At 35.5% G+C, this 19,436-nt stretch overlaps 1 protein-coding gene across 4 annotated transcripts in view; it reads right to left on the reverse strand.

The window, feature by feature from the left end:
• Positions 1-5,912: 5,912 nt before the first annotated feature.
• The window catches only part of Galnt13 (polypeptide N-acetylgalactosaminyltransferase 13), a 458,666-nt gene continuing 445,142 nt past the window's right edge, over positions 5,913-19,436 (reverse strand). For all 4 annotated transcript variants that reach the window (XM_057755642.1, XM_057755643.1, XM_057755644.1 and 1 more), the window contains one exon: positions 5,913-12,491. In XM_057755642.1, coding sequence (XP_057611625.1) covers positions 12,351-12,491 — 141 coding nt within the window. In that variant the 3' untranslated portion in view covers positions 5,913-12,350. The remainder of the gene's footprint in view (positions 12,492-19,436) is intronic.

Genomic DNA, 19,436 nt, shown 5'->3' on the forward strand with positions numbered 1-19,436 from the left:
CTGCTTTCCAAAGTGGTTGCACAAGTTCTAATTCTTCGCGACTAACAGGTCTATTTAGATCGTTCACCTGGTCTTGGTTTAGGTTTGGTATATGGTACTTATCTAAAAAAGTGTCCATTTCTTTTGCATTTTCCAGTTTTGTGGCATACAGGCTTTTGTAGTAAGATCTAATGATTCTCTGAATTTCTTCTGTGTCTGTGGTTATGTCCCCCTTTTCATTTCTGATCTTATTTATTTGCGTGTTCTCTCTCTGTCATTTAATTAGTTTGGATAGGGGTTTGTCAATCTTGTTGATTTTCTCCAAGAACCAACTTTTTGTTTCATTGATTCTTTGGACTGTTTTCTGTGTTTCTATTTTGTTGATTTCTGCCCTCAGTTTGATTATTTCCAGTCTTCTACTCCTCCTGGGCGCGTCTGCTTCTTTTTTTTCTAGAGCTTTCAGGTGTGCTGTTAAGTCCCCAATGTATGCTTTCTCCGTTTTCTTTAAGTGGGCACTTAGTGCTATGAACTTTCCTCTTAGCACTGCTTTCATCGTGTCCCATAGGTTTGAGTATGTTGTCTCTTTGTTTTCATTAAATTCAAGGAAGACTTTAATTTCTTTCTTAATTTCTTCCTTGACCCAGGTGTGGTTCAGTAGTTGACTGTTCAGTTTCCATGAGTTTGTCAGCTTTCTGGGGGTAGCATTGTTGGTGCCTTCTAACTTTAATCCGTGGTGATCTGATAAGACACAGGTGGACACTGATATTTTTTTGTATCTGTGGAGGTTTCCTTTGTTTCCAAGTATGTGGTCAATTTTCGAGAAGGTTCCATGAGCTGCAGAGAAGAAGGTGTATTCTTTCCTATTTGGGTAGAGTGTTCTATAGATGTCTGTTAAGTCCATTTGATTCATTACCTCCAACAATTCTCTTAATTCTTTATTAGTTTTCTGTCTGATTGACCTGTCCATTGGTGAGAGAGGTGTGTTGAAGTCTCCTACTACTAGTGTGTGTGATTTAATGTCTGCCTTGAGTTTTAGCAGTATTTCTTTTACATAAGTGGGTGCTTTTATATTAGGGGCATAGATATTCAGGATTGAGACTTCATCCTGCTGAATTGTTCCTGTTATGAGTATAAAGTGTCCCTCTCGATCTCTTCTGATTGATTTTAGTTTGAAGTCAGTTTTGTTAGAAATTAGTATGGCCACACCTGCTTTTTTCTTAGGACCATTTGCTTGAAAAACCTTTTCCCAACCCTTTACTCTGAGTAGATGCCTGTCTTTGTGGTTGAGATGAGTTTCTTGCAAACATCAGACTGTTGGATCCTGTTTTCGTATCCAATCTCTTAGCCTGTGTGTGTTATTCTTGTACATGGAGGAACTGCAAAAAGAACATGGCCAAGCTGGGCGGTGGTGTCACACGCCTTTAATCCCAGCACTCAGGAGGCAGAGGCAGGCAAATCTCTTGTGTGAGTTCGAGGCCAGCCTGGTCTAGAAGAGCTACGGAAAAATCCTGTCTCGGAAGAAAAAAAAAAGAAAAAAAATGGCCAATTCAGGGGAAAATGCAGTGGTAGGTGTCAAGTTCTTCTGTGAAATGTGGCAAATTCTCACAAGGGCCTTTGGGGGTCATCTGGAAAGGGGCACTATTAATTAGTGGGGTCAAGAGGTTTTAGCTCGCTTTAGTTCAGCTGAGAAATTGTTCATATGGTGCCAACCAAGTTCATGCAGCTTCATAATCACTACTCCTTACAGTGCATTCTAACGCAAGTCAACGCTGTACATCAGGATTGTTTAAGAGTAAATAAACTCGGTATGAATGTTTACCTAAGTGAACACAGCTCTTCTACAGATTGGTTGTTAAGGAAAGTGATCTCTGTCAGATGCAAATATCAGTTCTTAGATTTCAGAATCTGTGCCAATCAATGGTTTAGCTAGTAAAAAAAAACCTGCATTCTTGCATCTGGTCTGAAGAATACAGTGGATAGCTAGCTCCTCCTGGACTTGCCAGCAGTAGAAGTAAGATCAAAGAACACCATAGTACATATGTAGAGGGTAGGCACCACCTCATCTCTGAGAAACTTAGAGGAGAGGAGCACCAGTCTTACCTTCTCTTGAGAGTGTTACATAAAACGATGTTCCTTGGGATATAGCAGGAAATATTCACTTGCAGTACCTTAAATTTGAAATGCATGCATTTATGCTACATATTCTTAAATGTGGGTATCATAGACATTATATGTAGTATGTATTTTGTTTTAAGAAATAAACTTTAAAAACAACCACATTAAGCTGTCTTTGATTGTGAATATTATTTTATTATTCGGGGCTGATCACATCTCCAGCTGCGTTGTCATGCGAACATTTCATTATCCTATCACAAAAAAAAAACAGGCTTCTGTTAGAGGAAAATACCCATCTGGGTCATATCAAATTTAATTACTCTAGTACTCATGTAATTATGGAGTTCTCTCGAGTTCCAAGTAGATGCACTCCCTTAAAATGAATAGTTTTGCCATGAGGAAAGAGTATAATCCTTTTAGTGGAGGCGCATTTAAGAAATGAAGAGGAGGTTTAAATGGATCAACACAGAGAACAAAAAGGAAAACCTTAAAATTCTTTTCTTTCTCCCTCCACCCCCTTGCCAACCTCCAATATAGAATACAGTACACTAGCAACATAAGGAGAAAACAAATCCATTTTGGAGTCAACTGGGATGTGCCAGTATTATTTTTCATATCTGTAATATACCACAATGAAATGGTTATCCTTTTTTTTTTGTTTGTTTGTTTTTTCTGGTTATCTTACATTCAAGTGATGGCTTCAGCTTCTTGGTAGGAATAGAAATTGTCAGAGGGTGACAATAAAATAACTGCAAAATTGGATAATAAGTGAGACAGAGAAATGTGCTGTGAAATGTAACTTGCAATGCAAGACTAGGGACTACAGTATCTAGAAGAGAACTGGGGAAAATGTTACAGAAATGGAAGGGTAGATGGAGGATCTTACTGTGACTTGATGCATTACTGTGAGTCTACACAGGAACCAATTCTAAGATGAGGTTCAAATGCAAGAGCATGCCTAGTTTGTTCAAGGAAATAGTGATCTGGGAGGTGGTGGTGCATGCCTTTAACCTTGGAACTCACAGTAGAGGCAGGCATATCTCTGTAAGTTTGAGGCCAACCTGGTCTACAAAGTGAGTTCCAGGACAGCGAGGACTGTTACACAAAGAAAGCCTGTCTTGATAATCAAGAAAAAAAAATCAGAAAAGAAAGAAGTATCAAGGACACTGTGACTGAATTGAAGTAAAGGTGGAGACATTCCTTCTAAGAGAATGTAGTTAGCAAGACCACATTAGAAAAAGGCCTTGTGAGTACTGTTATGAGCATGACTTATACAAAACTCAAAAGGAACCTCTGTTTGGCTTCACTAATTTCAATGCTTCTCTTTAAATTCCTATCCTGGAAATAGCATCCCCATTACAATGATGGAAACTTCTTCCTAACAAGATGAACTTTGGGCCAGGAGTGCTTTCTTCTGATGAATGGACCAATGTTGTTATCCTAGGTTTAGATTATTATTCAAGTAGATTTTAGAGAAAAATATACTGTTTCACATAAATCCTACCTTGGTTTATACTGATCTCACTTACTTGATCTCAACTTCTCTTGTCTTTCTGCCTTCCATCATGGAATGACTAAGTGGGAGGCCCTTGAAAGATACCAGTTTCATACTCTTCAATCTCCACATTTTTAGAACTGAGGTAAATGAATTTCTATTCATCATAAAATATCCAATATTTGAGCCGGGCGATGGTGGCGCACGCCTTTAATCCCAGCACTCGGGAGGCAGAGGCGGGCGGATCTCTGTGAGTTCGAGACCAGCCTGGTCTACAAGAGCTAGTTCCAGGACAGGCTCCAAAACCACAGAGAAACCCTGTCTCGAAAAAGCAAAAAAAAAAAAAAAAAAAAAAAAAAAAAAAAAAAAAAAATCCAATATTTGATGTTTTGTTATATCTGCTGCAAATGAACTAAGTTAAGCTGAACATTTGTGGGGGGGAATGTGATAAATTCAGTATGAGTTTTACTAAAATGTCTATTAGTCATTGAACACCAAGAAGTTCTAAATTAGGAAGTGACATTTGTTACTTACCAGGATGTTAGAAGTTTTAGAATCTACAGTTCTAGATGAGGTTACCCAGGGACTACAAATAGAGAAGAGCACCAAGTTCTATATCCCGAAGCTTTCCAACATTAAAAATGGAATGGATGGGGAGGTCACATAATGTGAACCATGAATGTAGGAGAAACATAAAGCATATCCAAGGGAATAGATGATAGGTCACTGGATAATAAAATCCAGAGTTTTGAAGAGATAAGTGTTTGGCAGAAATTAATCCACTACCCATTTTTGTTCATATGAATACTGTTGAGATATTTTTACACACACTCACACTTGGTACTGTGTATAAATACATATATTCTATTTCATCCTATTGAATAGTAGTTTGAAGGCAAAGCTGATCATGTACATAAATAAATCAAGCTTCAATTTTAGTAGCGAAAAACACAGGTCCCATTCATCTCATTGAACTGTACTAGAATTCCTTCTTCCATGTTTTGCACAATTTGTTCCGAAAGCTTCTACCTTACTTAATTTACCACGTGGGAGATGAAGAAAGATTGCTGTTCCAAGTTCATGTATGCCATACGGAAAACAATTAAAACCTATTTCAGATGTTGCTTGTTGCCTTGGATTTTACTTTTCAAAACTGGTGAATGAATTTCTGTATAAATGAATCCAGTCTTCTCAATTTTAGCCACTCCCGGTATGACAGTCATGGAAGGAGTCTAGTACACAAGATTCTAGGTAAGACAGAAAAGAGAATCGCTATTTCAGACAGGGACCCAATAACCCAAAAGGCCTCCATCATTTCCTTTCAGCAGAAATATTTCTTCCATCAGGTGCAGAAAGGCATGAGGTAAGGTATCTGTCAAAACTAGAGGCAGATAGGACAACTTCACTGAGTTAAGCATGCAGTTATGGCTGGAAATGCAAGGCCATGCACTTTCACAAAAAATAACACAAAAGATGGCAGCAGATTTGGGTACATGAGAACCACCCAGCTTGTAAAAGTCTGAGGAGTCACATTCTGTATGTAAAATAGGAAATTCATGTCATTTATATTTGCTGACGACTTTGAAAAACTAATGAAGTATTCATGATGGCTCTCAGTCAGTGAACTTCTGAATCCTGTTAATGTGTGTGAGCATTTAAAAATGGATACTAATAGAGTCCCTCCCTCCCTCCCTCCTTCCCTTCCTCCTTCTTTCTCTCTGTCTCTCCATCCCTCCGTCCTTCCCTCCTTCCCTTCCTCCATTTCACTCTCTCCCTCCTTCCCTCATTCCCTTCCCTTCTCTGTTTACTCGTTTCCCTTTCTTCTATATATTTGCCTAGATATTGGTTCTGGGTGTCAATATGATGCTGGTGCTGAAGAACCAAGGTGAGGCCCACAGGGTTCTACCTACCAGCACACAGACAACTCTTCAATAGTCCAATATCAGAACCAGGAAATTAGGCATGACTTGAAAAAAGTATTCTCATTAATTTGAAGACATTTGCACTGCTCTAAATCATTTTTGCAAAGCAGAAATACTCAGTCTCCATTCATCTCATAATAAAAATTAATGAGATAACATATATTTCAATCATATTTCAATGTTTCTGTTTTACATATTTTGGGTATAAGATTTTACTGGGTTTACAAGACTTTCTTGCTGTTGATAAATGGTTTTATATAATCACTCCTTTATTATATAAAATAGAACATAAATATGGAATTCTAAAATTATCTGTTTGAAGTACTAGCAAAATTTATTTGAAAAAAGACAACATATACCAAAGGAAAACTAAATTGGCATACTTTAATTCTACAAAAATGTATAAATATTTAAATTTACAGCAAAAGAACAATTATACCATTTCGTAATGCTTACAACATTTAAAATGTTTAAATCTTTATGCACAATCCTCTGTGTGGAACATGTCTAAACATTTTTGAGATTACTTTCTCTAGCTGTGACTACACTGATTTTAAAAACTGATGGTCCCCACCCATCTCAAAGAAAGTTCTGTGGTTATGGGTTCCTGTTTCTCCCTTGTGCTATTTTTAGATGAAGAAACACCAGGACCCAAACAGCATTGTCTTTAAGTTTTAACCGCACCGTTAAACACAGGATGAAAATTTTAGTTTTGAAGCATCTGTTTCAGAAACATCTTAGATGAAACAATATCTAATATTCTTTTTGATTCTAACTCACCAGACAGAGGAGAATGATTCCTCCTCCCACAACAACAATGTCAGTAAAGCATTACTGTACATAATGATGAGCCAATTATCAGAGAGTGGTCCTCACCTGAAATATCTCGACAGAAGACTGTGTTGAATCACTACTTTCTCAGGGAGATGTTAAAAATAAATTAAATGAAAATTTCTCTTCAAATTTATAAAACACTAAAAAACAAAAACCAGGAACAAGTCTATACCAACTAGTTAAACAAATTGCTAGTCATCCAACACCTTAGCTGCCTACAGTATTTTATACTTGATAACACTCTGAAAATGGTGTAATCAAACCAGACACTCCTATGTGATACAGAAGAAATGCCGTGTTTCCACTCCCTATCTGACGTTTTGGGAGCTTATGACTGAATCTTGAAACACAAGCTCTGATGACACACTGAATTCCTGCTGGCCAATTACACTGGACATTTAGTCAAAGTTGTAAGTTCTCAGTTGAACAAAATAACATCTCAAGGATAAGGTTCATATTTGGTGAGGTCTTTATTTTTTTCGTATTTATTCGAATCATTATGCCTGCAATTTAAGAATGCATTCAATTTTGCCTCTTTTGAAACTAAAACTTGATTTCCTAGATCAGATACAATGGATATGACTATGCTTGTTCACCTCTCAAATGGAGTAACCATATGTACGGGAGCAACCAATATTCTGAAGTTTGCTGAACCAACTCTACTGTATCCTTAACCTCTCGCTAATTTTAAGAAAACCATTAAAATCCAGTTATGCTATTTTATCATAGCAGTTTATTTTCCCCTCCTTTGTTTTCCTTATTATTTATTGGGCTGTTTCTAAGCACTAAGGAGAAATCAAATTTACATATTATGCTTATAACAAAGCGACCCTGGGAGACCTAGAAACGTTTTCTGGTTTCTCTGTACTCTGCAAAGCTGCAAACACAGAACTCACTCAGTGTTCTCAGGAATGGACGGTTTAAGAGGCTGTGTAAGCTGTAGGTCAGCCTCACTTTACCTTCAAGAGAATTGCAAGAAAACAGATGATAACAGATTTCTACCAGTTACTACTGAAAAGCTTGCTGCTGCTTTCCTCAAACCATTTGTGTGCTGGTGCTAGGGTGTTCTACACTTCTGTAAACATTATATTTTCAGGGAAAATAATCACTGTGATGCAGGTCTTCTATTGTCTGTGGTCTTATTTTATTGGACAAATTTTATTAAATAATAAAAAGCAATAAGAATCAAGTTACTAATAAAAGATTTTGACGAAGGTTATTTTTCCATTATTGTGCCTTTATATATTTTTGGCAGTAGTTTTAGGAGTCTTGGCAGCTTAGTTTATAATACTATGATCTTTGGGCAAGCTACACTATATGTCCATGGCTCAGTTTTATAATCTATAAACACAGAAATTAATGGTATAACATCTTTAATGTTTTAAGGTTTCTATAATATCTTTTGTTAATAGATTTTTACATTGAAAATAAACTTTATATAGTCATTGTCAAAACATGAAAATAAACATGATTTTGAAAGAATGTATTATCTCCTTTTTAGACTCAAAAATCTTAGCCCTTCTGTGATCAATCTAACACAACCAAAAAGCTGAGACTATATTTTTTCAGTAAAGTGAAGCAACTTATATCTTAAAGCAGCATTTTAATAAAATGATATATTTCATTTCCATAAGGCAGGTGATTTTAACAGAGATGACAACATATAGTCCTTTAATATGAAGGATTTGGGGAAAAATGAACATTTGGAAACAAAGCTCTAAAAATTCTCTGTAAAGATGTTTCTGGACTCTAGAGTTTTAAATATGAAATCTTATGATACAATGCTTCTTAACAACTTCAACACACTCTTAATCTCATTAGTTTCAGAAGTATAATTAGTGTATGCCAAGAGATAACAAAAGAAGCTAAATATAGCCAGTGGGCAAAACTAGTATAAACCTTGGTTTATAAAAGACTTCAATGCCTGGGTTTGTAGATTGGCAATAGGGTGCTTACACCTTACAAAGATGTGGACTTGGCACTGAAATCAAAAGATTGAAATAAATGTAATTGTATTCCCAAGTGTGTGTTGGAGACTGGCAGAAATTGATGTAAATAAAAGAGTAGATTTATTTTTGGTCAGAGATATAAAAGCAAGAAAGTGCAGACAGGACAAGAATGTGTTATACTAAATAGGTAATGTTTGAAAAGAAACCTAAAGAAAATTAAAAAGAGTGACATGTAGCCGGGCGGTGGTGGCGCACGCCTTTAATTCCAGCACTTGGGAGGCAGAGGCAGGCGGATCTCTGTGAGTTCGAGACCAGCCTGGTCTACAAGAGCTAATTCCAGGACAGGCTCCAAAACCACAGAGAAACCCTGTCTCGAAAAACCAAAAAAAAAAAAAAAAGAGTGACATGTATGGGACAGATAGAACCAACACTAAAGCAGTAACTTGCTTGGCAGCCAGGACAGTGTAATGAAATGAAAGATGATAAGAGATTAGAAAACAGAAATATCGCCGGGCACTGGCGGCTCACACTCTTAATCCTAGGGCTTGGGAGGCAGAGAACTCTCTGTGAGTTTGAGACCAGCCTGGTATACAAGAGCTAGTTGCAGAACAGGCTCCAAAACTACGGAGAAGCCCTGTCTCAAAAAAAAAAATACAAAACAAAAGAGATATCTATGCATGTGCATGTACACACATGTAAATGCTGTGTTATGCACATATCCATGTGCAGAGAGTTTGTGCATATATGTTTTGTGGAGTGCACATAGAGACATGACAGGAACTATGTGATGAGTTGAAAATTAATGAGAAGGTTATGTTCAGGGAAATGTAATAATTTGTTTTTAACAGTATCTGTGTGACTGTTGTAATTAAGAAAACAAGTGTAGCATTGGGTAGCATAAGACTTGGGAAAAATATGGTGTTATAGTAATACTGCATGGGATTTAGAAGGTCAGAAATATTAACATACAATGGATGGTTTCTGGTTATATACCAAAGAGAGAATTAAGTTAACTTCAATTTCCAGATGGTTAGACTTATTTTGCCCAACCTTTTGACATTGCAACATGATGTTGTCATCTACAAAATCAGCACTTGACCACAATGTAGTCAGTTATCAAAAAAGTGTGGATTTCTAAACATATCTTGATCAAGTTTAAATTTTGTTTTTAGCCAACTTCTCATTAATTTTGGCTGCAGGCAGTTCCATGCAGGTAGGAAGGATTGGAAAGTCTGAAAGAGAAAGAAAAGTCAAAAGTGACTTTACCTATTTTATATGTGTGTGCACGCTCACACAAACAGGACGTGAATGCACATGTGGATGTCAGAAGTCAATCAAAGGCCTCATCAGTTGGTTTTATGGACACAATCTCTCATTTGGCCTAGAGCTTTGCAATTAAGCTAAACTGGATGACCAGGAAACTCAAGGAATTCACTGCTCTTCACCCACTCAGTGCTAGGATTAAAAACACATGCCAGCAATCTAGTGGTTACTTGCTCTTCTAAATACGGGTGCTTGGGCTCAGGCTCAGGTTTACATGCTGGGGGTGGTGGGACATGAACACTTTTGCCAATTGTGTGAATGATCCCTCAATTCTCAACTCTCTAGTTTTGACTTGAACATCCTAAAAGGTGAAACTGAGTTTTTCCTTATGAGAAAAACCCAGAGGAATGTATAGACTGAATCAACTGAAAAAATCTACTTGCCCGGATCAGTGTGTGTGTGTGTGTGTGTGTGTGTGTGTGTGTGTGTGTGTGTGTATGTGTGACTCACTGTGATTCCAATCAAGGCTTTCATTTACTTTACTGAAGGCAAATATTTTTGAAGAACTTAAATCTTTCTGGTTTCAATGTTTTGTATCATTTTGTCTCTCCACACGCCTATTTTTTTTTTAATTTTCAGACACTACACAGCATATATTCAAGTCACCTGAGGAGTCTTTGAGAGTGTTTCTTATGTTCTTATGTATTTCAATGTGACCATAACAAATTTTCATTTACATAAAATGTTTCTGAGATGCTTCAATTTTAGCTCCCATTAAGCGATTATATTCTTTCAAAATGTCATTGACCACACTCCCTATCTATAATATGTGTTTTGATTGCCATAGGTAGAAGACATTATATAATGAACTTGAGAGTTTACACTTTTTTAATTTTCTGAAAAATAATATATAGGGGTATTTCATGTTTATTGAGTCAGAACAAGAAGAAAGCATAGGAGAAAAGAGTGGAGACAGAAAATGAACTTGTTTATAGGCTTCAGGTGACTTGAGTGATCATGATCAGTTTAAAATTGACTGTCTTTTGAGAGCCATGGGTTTCTGTTAGAGATGGTATGAATAATGTCTATCCCATGAATAAAAGCTCTGATATTAAATCTTTTGTCCAAAATTTTGGGAATCTAAGAATTCCTTGAAGTTCTTGGAGTAAAGGATGCTTGAGCTTTAAACAACAAACCTGAAGCTTTCCAAGTTGGATTGTTTTTCACAGTTCCAACAGTGTGGAGCCAAAGTGGAAGGGAAAGCAGCTAGGAAAATAAAGGTCTTGAGAAAAATCTATCTTCATTCTAAAGGGGTGTGTGTGTGTGTGTGTGTGTGTGTGTGTGTGAGAGAGAGAGAGAGAGAGAGAGAGAGAGAGAGAGAGAGAGAGAGAGCGCATGGGGGCAGAGAAAGATAGAGACAGAGACAGGAGAGAAAGACAAAGATAAAAGGTGGTGGATAGACTAAAGAAAGGTGTAGCTAGCAATTAATGCTTTTTCTAGATCATCTAAAACAAAAGGTCAAAAGAACGGACTTTCTACTCCTGAAGAATCTTCTTCTATTTCCACGCCCATAGAATTCCTCTAGCTGCTAGAGACACAAATCAAATGTACATACACAACTAGATGGTTACTTAAATATTAAATATAAAAATTTGTTGACATCCCATCACTGTGTTTGTGTCTTTTTCACAACATCAGTTCGTTCACTGTGAACAAAGGAATTTTAAAGTTGAAATAACACATGACATCCCCTAAATAAGACTGAGCCACATTTCACTCCAAACCATATCTAGTAGTTTAATTAATATCACATTAATGAATTCTCATGAATTTTGTTTTCCAATGATTGATGTTAGATTTAATACTATAGCAATAAATTATTATAGCGCCATACTTTTTAAAAAATAAAATACAAAGTGCCAATGACATCACTGACTGAACTAAAAGTGGTAGAAACAGTTTTAAATTGAATCTAAAAGGTCACCTTTCACCTACAGTCCTAGAGTGAAGGGAAAAGGTGCAGCTTTGTGTATGCAGACAGAAAGGGCAGCTGGGGATTCAGATCCTGAAATCAAGTCTCAGAGTGAGACTGTCCTCAGGTGGAGGTGAAGATTCTCTCCCAGCGATTCCTGGAGTTTATAATGCTCTTGTTTTTCTCGATATCAGACTCACTCTCTTCATTATTAGACTTAAATTTTTTATGTAAAATAAATTTCTAAGTCCTTTATTTGGTATGATAATATAATATTCTAAGAATTCAGTAGCAAACTTAATTTTTTTCTTTGTACTGATCATTTTGTGTTATGAATTCAATTTTTAAGTGTTCCAACTGTTAGCATAGAAATTCATCGTGGTTCCATGAAGCATTTTTTTAAAAGAAAGTTTTATAAAGCAATGATAATATTTCATAATTAAGATATAGTATAAGGCATTACATGATCTCTCTTTCATCATTATTACAACATAAAATAAAAAATCAACCCCAAGTAACTCTGTGACAAGAGGCTAATAAAGACATTTTAAAAGGAAACGCAAAGTGTATTTTTCCCCAAACAGTTCAAATGTTTAATAACGGTATCCTATTACTTATATTTTATGTGCTTCTTTAATCAGATACAAATTTTAGTAGGGAAATAAACATTCCTAAAAATGAATTATAAACAACTGTGTTTTAGAATACTAAAAGTATTTTTTAAAACTTTTAATTCGGCAAAGTTAATAATTTCACCAAACCAAAACAATGGATAAACAAAAGTGTAGAGACGTTCATTCACATCTTGGGAGAAACAGTCTTCATGCCCCCAAGGTCATGTTCCTCAGCAACCATTGTTGAGATCTGCTGCCACTGCAGTCCTGCATAGTGGGCACCATCTTGTCATCTTCAGAAGGTTCATCCAGACATTGGTTACTGTTGACATGTCTCAAAGTGAGTCTCTGCAAACGAGAAGCAACAGTCAGTAACTTACTAGTAACCAGATTAAAAGTTCTCTTCAAAAACATTCTATATCATTTCAATATACAGTAATATGAAATGTTTTATAAAGGAACTATGTACAGGTGTCTCTAAATTACCCATGTAACTATGATCATAAGATGATTGCTATTGTCAGATACACCATCATTTGAGCGAGGAATTGTCTGACATTTATTATAGACTGCGGGAAATTAAGACATCTTTGCTAAAAACTTATTAATGACCTTGGAGTTCAGTTGAAGGTGACATATATTAATCATTATGAAGAAGCTTGGTTTTCTAGTCAGCAACAATTTGATAAACGCAGAAGTCAACAACACAACTGGCAATCAAATGAACAAAATAGCCAGAGATAATCACATTAAAAACTACTAAACTATAGTATCTTAGACATTAACTGTAGACCAGTGATTAGTGTACCCAGAAATAATCAATCTAACTTCGTGGGATGCTTATCATATTTCCGCAAATTTATCAGCACTAAATTGAAACAGAGATAATGATGCACTTTGTTATCTTCCACGGGTCTAATAACTGAACTGTGTTTAGTCTTCGCACAGCTTTTCTTTCCAATTGTAATGAAATTCACTTTTTAGGACTGTATTTCCACATATTTTAAGGCGATATTCTTTCAAGCTATCAATTATATTATTTTGCTAATTCCATGGGCCATGCCCAGAAACACACACACACAAAAGATCTTTACGTTAAAATGCTCTCACACATGTGAGGTAATTGGCAAGTTGTTCTTGAAAACTGTGTCCTAAACACATGTTTTTATAAATTACCCAAACTAAAAGTTGGGGAAGTTTTCTTTTTATAATGTTTTCTTGCACTTGACAATTTGTTGGCGGTACGTATCGTCAACACAGAGAAACACCTGTAGCTCGTCCTGTGTTTTGCTGTTGTAAGAAAAGACAAAACAGAGGGTAGGCTTCTTGGGAAGATGTCTCTCTGACCACAAGCAGGAAATTAAAAGGCTAGGTGTTTAAAAACGAAGGTAATGTCAAGATTGAAGCCTCTGTTGTCGTTTTTTAATACAGAGTCTCAAGTCATTTTTAGCAAAAAAAAAATAAAAAAAAAAAAAAAAAGAAGTAAAAAGTAATGGCCTAAGATAACAAGAAGATGGCTGGTTTATTCTTACAATGTCAGGAAATTCAACGATTAGTCAGTTTTAAAATTAGATACAAAATTAAACAAAATAAATATTCTCCTTTAAAAAACGTTGTAGGTAAGATCAACAGGAACAAAGAAAATCATGTCTATATCAGATTTGCGTCAACTTATGCGTACATTCTCCTTCAGAAAAGCACTTCCCATTGTGTTCTTTAATAGTTTTCTTTTAAAAAACAATTTTTTATTTATTGAGTAGGTTACCACACAATGAATTATACAATGTACTGTCATTACTTTATTGTAGTATAATCATTTATCACAGTAATTGAATGATTTGTTCAATTATCATATGTCACATTGGAATAAAGAGTTTTTAAAATTACATAGAATAATTTGTAATGCCACAAGTAATGTCAGTACAGAACGTTATAGTTAGTATTGTTCTTTCTAATCAATGTTTAGTCTCCTTTAAAAAAAACTTATTAGCAGTTAAAACCCACTTCTCCAAAGGTAACAAATGAACAACCAAAAAACTCTGTCTAATGTAGAACACTAGAAAGCCAAATATTTCAGGCTCAAGTATTCCTAAGCATGAATTAATTTCTCTCTTTTACTATGTTGGACACCGGGAAAAGCCACCAAAATCATTCTGAAGTCTCTGATTCTTCATTAGAAAACTCTGAGTTACATTTTACAAATGTTCACACATCTCTTCCCCCTTCTGTTCAAGCATTTGAACTCTAAGTCCTCAGAAACCAAGTAAAAGTAAAACTGTTAACTGTGTTTTGGGGCATCATGGCTAAAAACACGCTTTTAGGCATTTAGGCTTGGCGTTTTTTGAAAAAAATACTACCTGTAAATGTCCATGTGCGTGTCTGTCAGTAATCAAGCTGTGGGCTTCTGTAAAAGCAGAACCTTTTAAGTTGGTTGGTTCCTATGCACTGTTGTTTATGGAGATCTTACCAGAGCTACTATCTACTTTGAGCTGGTTGGTTTCCTCCTCTGCCAGGTGAGATCTCAACACTTTGTGCAGAATGTTACCTTTGGGAAAGCTAGCTAGTTTCCAGAAGCTGCAGAGAGCCATGAGGGAATTGCTACAGGCTTCTCTGCTGAGATGCCACTGTCCTAGCTTTCAGTGGTAGACTCCAGATGCAGAGGCAGGCAGATCTCTGAGTTTAAGGCCAGCCTGGTCTACCAGGGCAAGTTCCAGGACAGCTAGGGCTACACAGAGAAACCCTGTCTCATCTCCCACCCTCTCCCCCCCCCCAAAAAAAAAGAGACAAATGCAAATATTACATGTAAATTGCCTTCTGGCAATTCCTCTTCATCCAAACAGTCTTGGCTACTCCAATTTTTCCATCTCTTGTTTGGATTGTCCATGATTCAAATACACTCTAATTCAAATAATACCTGTTTTGCCCTCTCATCTCCTTGCTTCTGTTTTTAGCAGTGCCACAGTAGTAAAGTTCAATTATACATCAACAGTTTTAGCTGGTTTATTGGAACCAGAAAACCTCTAGAACCTCCCATGCATCCCCACAGCTAGTGACTGAACAAAGAAAAATCACTTATCTATTGCTTTTTTTAAAAAGTCCCTTAAATCCAAGAATTCAAAATATGCTTTTATTTATATCATTTACAAAATTATTTCACAATTGTTTATTGACTTGAACTGAATAAAATTCACTTAATTATTTAATGATAAAATGTCACCATTTATGAAAATGATAAATAAAACGCATGTCTTTGAAGAGCTTTGATTTTTAACTGTACCACCTGTCTATCCACAGAAGACACGTGTAGATATCCCTTTTGCATGAGCTGTACAGGGTAACTTAGTGAAGGATTTACTTAGAGTCTGAGAATAAAGCAAAGATAATTTACAAAATATGTGAAGATGTGGTACACATACTCACATACACACAAACACACACACACACACACACACACATAGTTGAGCCTCTGAATAAACCATAACAAAACTAAATAATTTTACAGTTCCAAAATAATTCATTTTTAATCTATGTTACATTTAGTCACCATTTCATCTTTTACATACAGTTCATTTTCATACAGATGTGGTTAGTGTGAGGCTTAAACAGAATAAATATTTCACAATGTATTTAACCCATTATATTCACAGACATACACACACATATATACATATGCATATTCGAAATAAAAACTGGAAAATACATTTTTGTTAATGAAGACTAATTATTACTTAAAATGTCCAGTCTCCAAATTAATGAGCAGCTAAGAAGTAAAAGATAAAAAAAATAATGCCATAAAATGTTTTAATAAAATTTCATATTTTGATAACTAAAGTAAATTTAAGAAGTCTGAAACACAAACCTCTACAAGCATTAAAGAAAAATATCATCAGTAAGATTTCCAAATATATTTCTAAAAACTTCTTCTCTCGTATAATTTCTTAGTAGCCATTTTTGCGAAGTGCTATCATTACAGGTCTCCATGGTAGGATGTAGGGAGCCATCCGGCACTTTGCTTATTGAGAGGCAGGCCTGCATGATTATGTGAACAAAAGTGTGGGTCTGTTTGACAAAGAAAATAATGAATAATGACAAATGAAGTACAAAGGCAGCAATAAATCAATCATAGCAGACAACACACAATTTCGCCTGGAAAAGGATGGGAGACACACATCACAATAATTGCATCCATGAAGCAGTGGGTGGCAGCCTTTCAGACAGCTTTACTCAGTAGAAAAAAACGGAGTTAAGACAGATTATTAAAGAGGAATTTGACTTCAGATGATAGAACATTTCAGGCGAAAGTTATTTTTGATAGAATTTTGTTTTCGTAATCTTATAATAAATACATTTTAGTGCCAAATGAGTTGTTTTGAGAGAGGTCATTCAAAATAATTATCACAGAGAATTCTCTTATGTTAGTGTCCTGATATGCTTGCCTCCAGCTTGAGAGGATACTAAGGAAAACTGCTTGAGATGATCTTGTTTTAGGTTTTCATGGGCCTAAGCTGGGCTCTATGGACCTAAGGAATCCACACATGTAAGCACAGTAGAATACATGAAGACAAAGAGCAAGAGAAGACAAAATCCCCCGTGAATGCAATAATTAATTCTATCTGACTATTTCTTATTCCCAAGTATAAGTTCAAGAAATATGTAGATATATTAAACAAATTGTCCACTCCAGGCCAGTCTAGAGATATACTAAATAATATTGATCAAAGAATTTAGTTAAGCCAATTAAGACAGTAAATTCTATTGAAGTAAACTCCAATTTGTGGACAGCGTAATGGATGCAATCACTGGGTTTACCTTTGCAGGGTTTATCTGCTACAGAGAAATGGTATCTAGTGATTACACAGTTAGAAAACATAGAAAAAAGCATCATATTTTACCTATAAAATGATGCTGCCCACGGCAGGCACACTTTGACTAGTTTTCTGGACTAAATATGCATGTATCTACACTGTTTAAATTAGGCAACATCATCTCCTGCTAATTGATATTTTTGGTAGAAATTTTACCTAGAAAATGTCATTTTAAGGCACAAAAATCTTTTGTTAGGAATTATAAATTTCAAACATCATTAATAGGAAAAAGATGAATTAAGATGTACTTTTACAAAGCTATAAATCAAGAGAAAATTTAAACACTCAAGCCCACCTCCATAGTCTTTACTTTCCAAACCAAGTGTCATTTAGTGTTCTTTACTTGAAAGCAAAGGAAGGTGCGTTTATTTTTTTACAAATCTTCTGGCCACAAAAGAAAATGATTATTAAATATATCACATGTCTATCTATGAGAATGAAGTCATCAAATTTAATAATCCTCCTTTCATTTATATTTTGGGAATCCTTTCTAAATACTTTTATTAATTCTTTGAGTGTCTCATGCATGCCTTTCTCAATTTTGCAATTAATACGTCATTATGAGGCTCTCACAGCAAATCACATATTGGAGAAATATGACTTGCAGGCTCCCATGTAGCTTACTGAGAGATGTCTTTTTCAATGGGAATATTTAAAATGCTGATAGCTTAGCAGAGTTATGTGAGTCTAAAGCTCGTATTATCTTTTTAGTATAATATAACATCACTTAGTCATTCTGTTCAAAAATGTAGGGCATTGCGTTTCACTGCTATGTATAGAATTTGAATCACAATATCTAAAGATACATGAGACATGTGTGTGATTTCTGTAATGATGTATTTGCATCTGAAAAGTCATAAGCTACTTACAAATCTACAATGCAAACTGCACAGGTCCTACTTAATCCAAATGGGATCAGGCTAGGAAAATAATTTTGGTGCTAAAACTAAAACATAACACTTGCATTACAAACATGATAGTTTGATGATCACATACAGCTGGCTGCATAGCTGATTTCAGAAATGGCTACAGCTATCTCAGTCAGTATACTAAATGTTTAAAATAAAAACAATAAATTTACATTATTACATAGAAAGATAAAAAGACTGGCCTTCGATTATCATAAAACTTAATAGGACTATGACTTAATAAGAAGTCATAGGTTAAACTGGGCGGTGGTGGCACACACCTTTAATTCCAGCACTTGGGAGGCAGAGGCAGGCGGATCTCTGTGAATTCGAGGCCAGTCTGGTCTACAGAGTGAGTTCCAGGACAGGCTCCAAAGCTACAGAGAAACCCTGTCTAAATAAATAAATAAACAAATAAATAAATAAATAACAAAAGAAGAAGCCAGAGATTTCAAAACCTCTTGGCCAAATACTAAATAGCTGTTTTCTAAATCTTAATCTCAAAATGTTTTTGTTGAAAACATTTAGTGTGGTGTCTTAAAAATGCAACTACACTGTAACACAAATGGGGCAGAAGAATACAAGTATTCTAAAAAGCAAGTGTAAACAATCAGGAAAGGATATAAATGCAACATTAATCTACTGGCATTTCTATTAGCTGATTTTAGCAAGAAATCAAAGCTGTGGGTCATTGGGAACATGGGAAGGTAATGCTAGTCTAATGGATATGACCTTCAAATGGTAAATTGAGCCATCATTCATTATTATAAATTCTACTACACGGGAATGTGGGAATTAGTAATTGTAGGCCACTTACCTTGAAATTATATTCCCATTTACCTGCTTTCTGATAAGGGCAAATAAAAGAGGTTGGTTAAGAATGATTTAATAAAGGCCTCTGTATTTTCTGTAAGTTCAATGCAATCGTTTCCTATGGATAGAATGTAAACCAAGTGTTTACTCAGCCAATTTGCCTGTCATGTGAAAAGCAACACTTATTTTTAGCATCATGTTTTGCTCTGTCCCTCTTTTTTTTTTTGCGGATTAGTGTTTGTTAAGTAGAAGTGCTCTGATCTAAAATTAGATTGTATCACTGTATGTAGCTGCCTGGATGTTCAAAAAATATGATTAAGTATTGATACTGTAGGAAAATATAGATTTGGAATAGATTGGAACACACATGTGATGTTGAGAGTATAAAAACAAACCACAGTGAAATAAAATAGATGAAACATGCTCTTTAATAAAAAAAAATATAAAGCTGTCTAGTGATGTGAAATTAGTCGCTTTCTCTTTGTTTGAACTTGCTGAAAAGAGATATTCCATGACTCCATGACCCTAAAATATCAGGATTCTATATCAGATGTATCCTGTGTTGCTGATGAAAACACTTATGATCTCATCAAATCAAACTAGAGATGCCAGCCATAACGGATTGCAAATAATATTCATGTTGTGTTATCTAAGAAACATGGACTTTTATGTGCTCGGAAGGTTATATTTCTTATCTGGGCACTGTA

Source organism: Chionomys nivalis, chromosome 22 (genome assembly GCF_950005125.1).
Source record: "Chionomys nivalis chromosome 22, mChiNiv1.1, whole genome shotgun sequence".
Lineage (NCBI taxonomy): Eukaryota > Metazoa > Chordata > Mammalia > Rodentia > Cricetidae > Chionomys > Chionomys nivalis.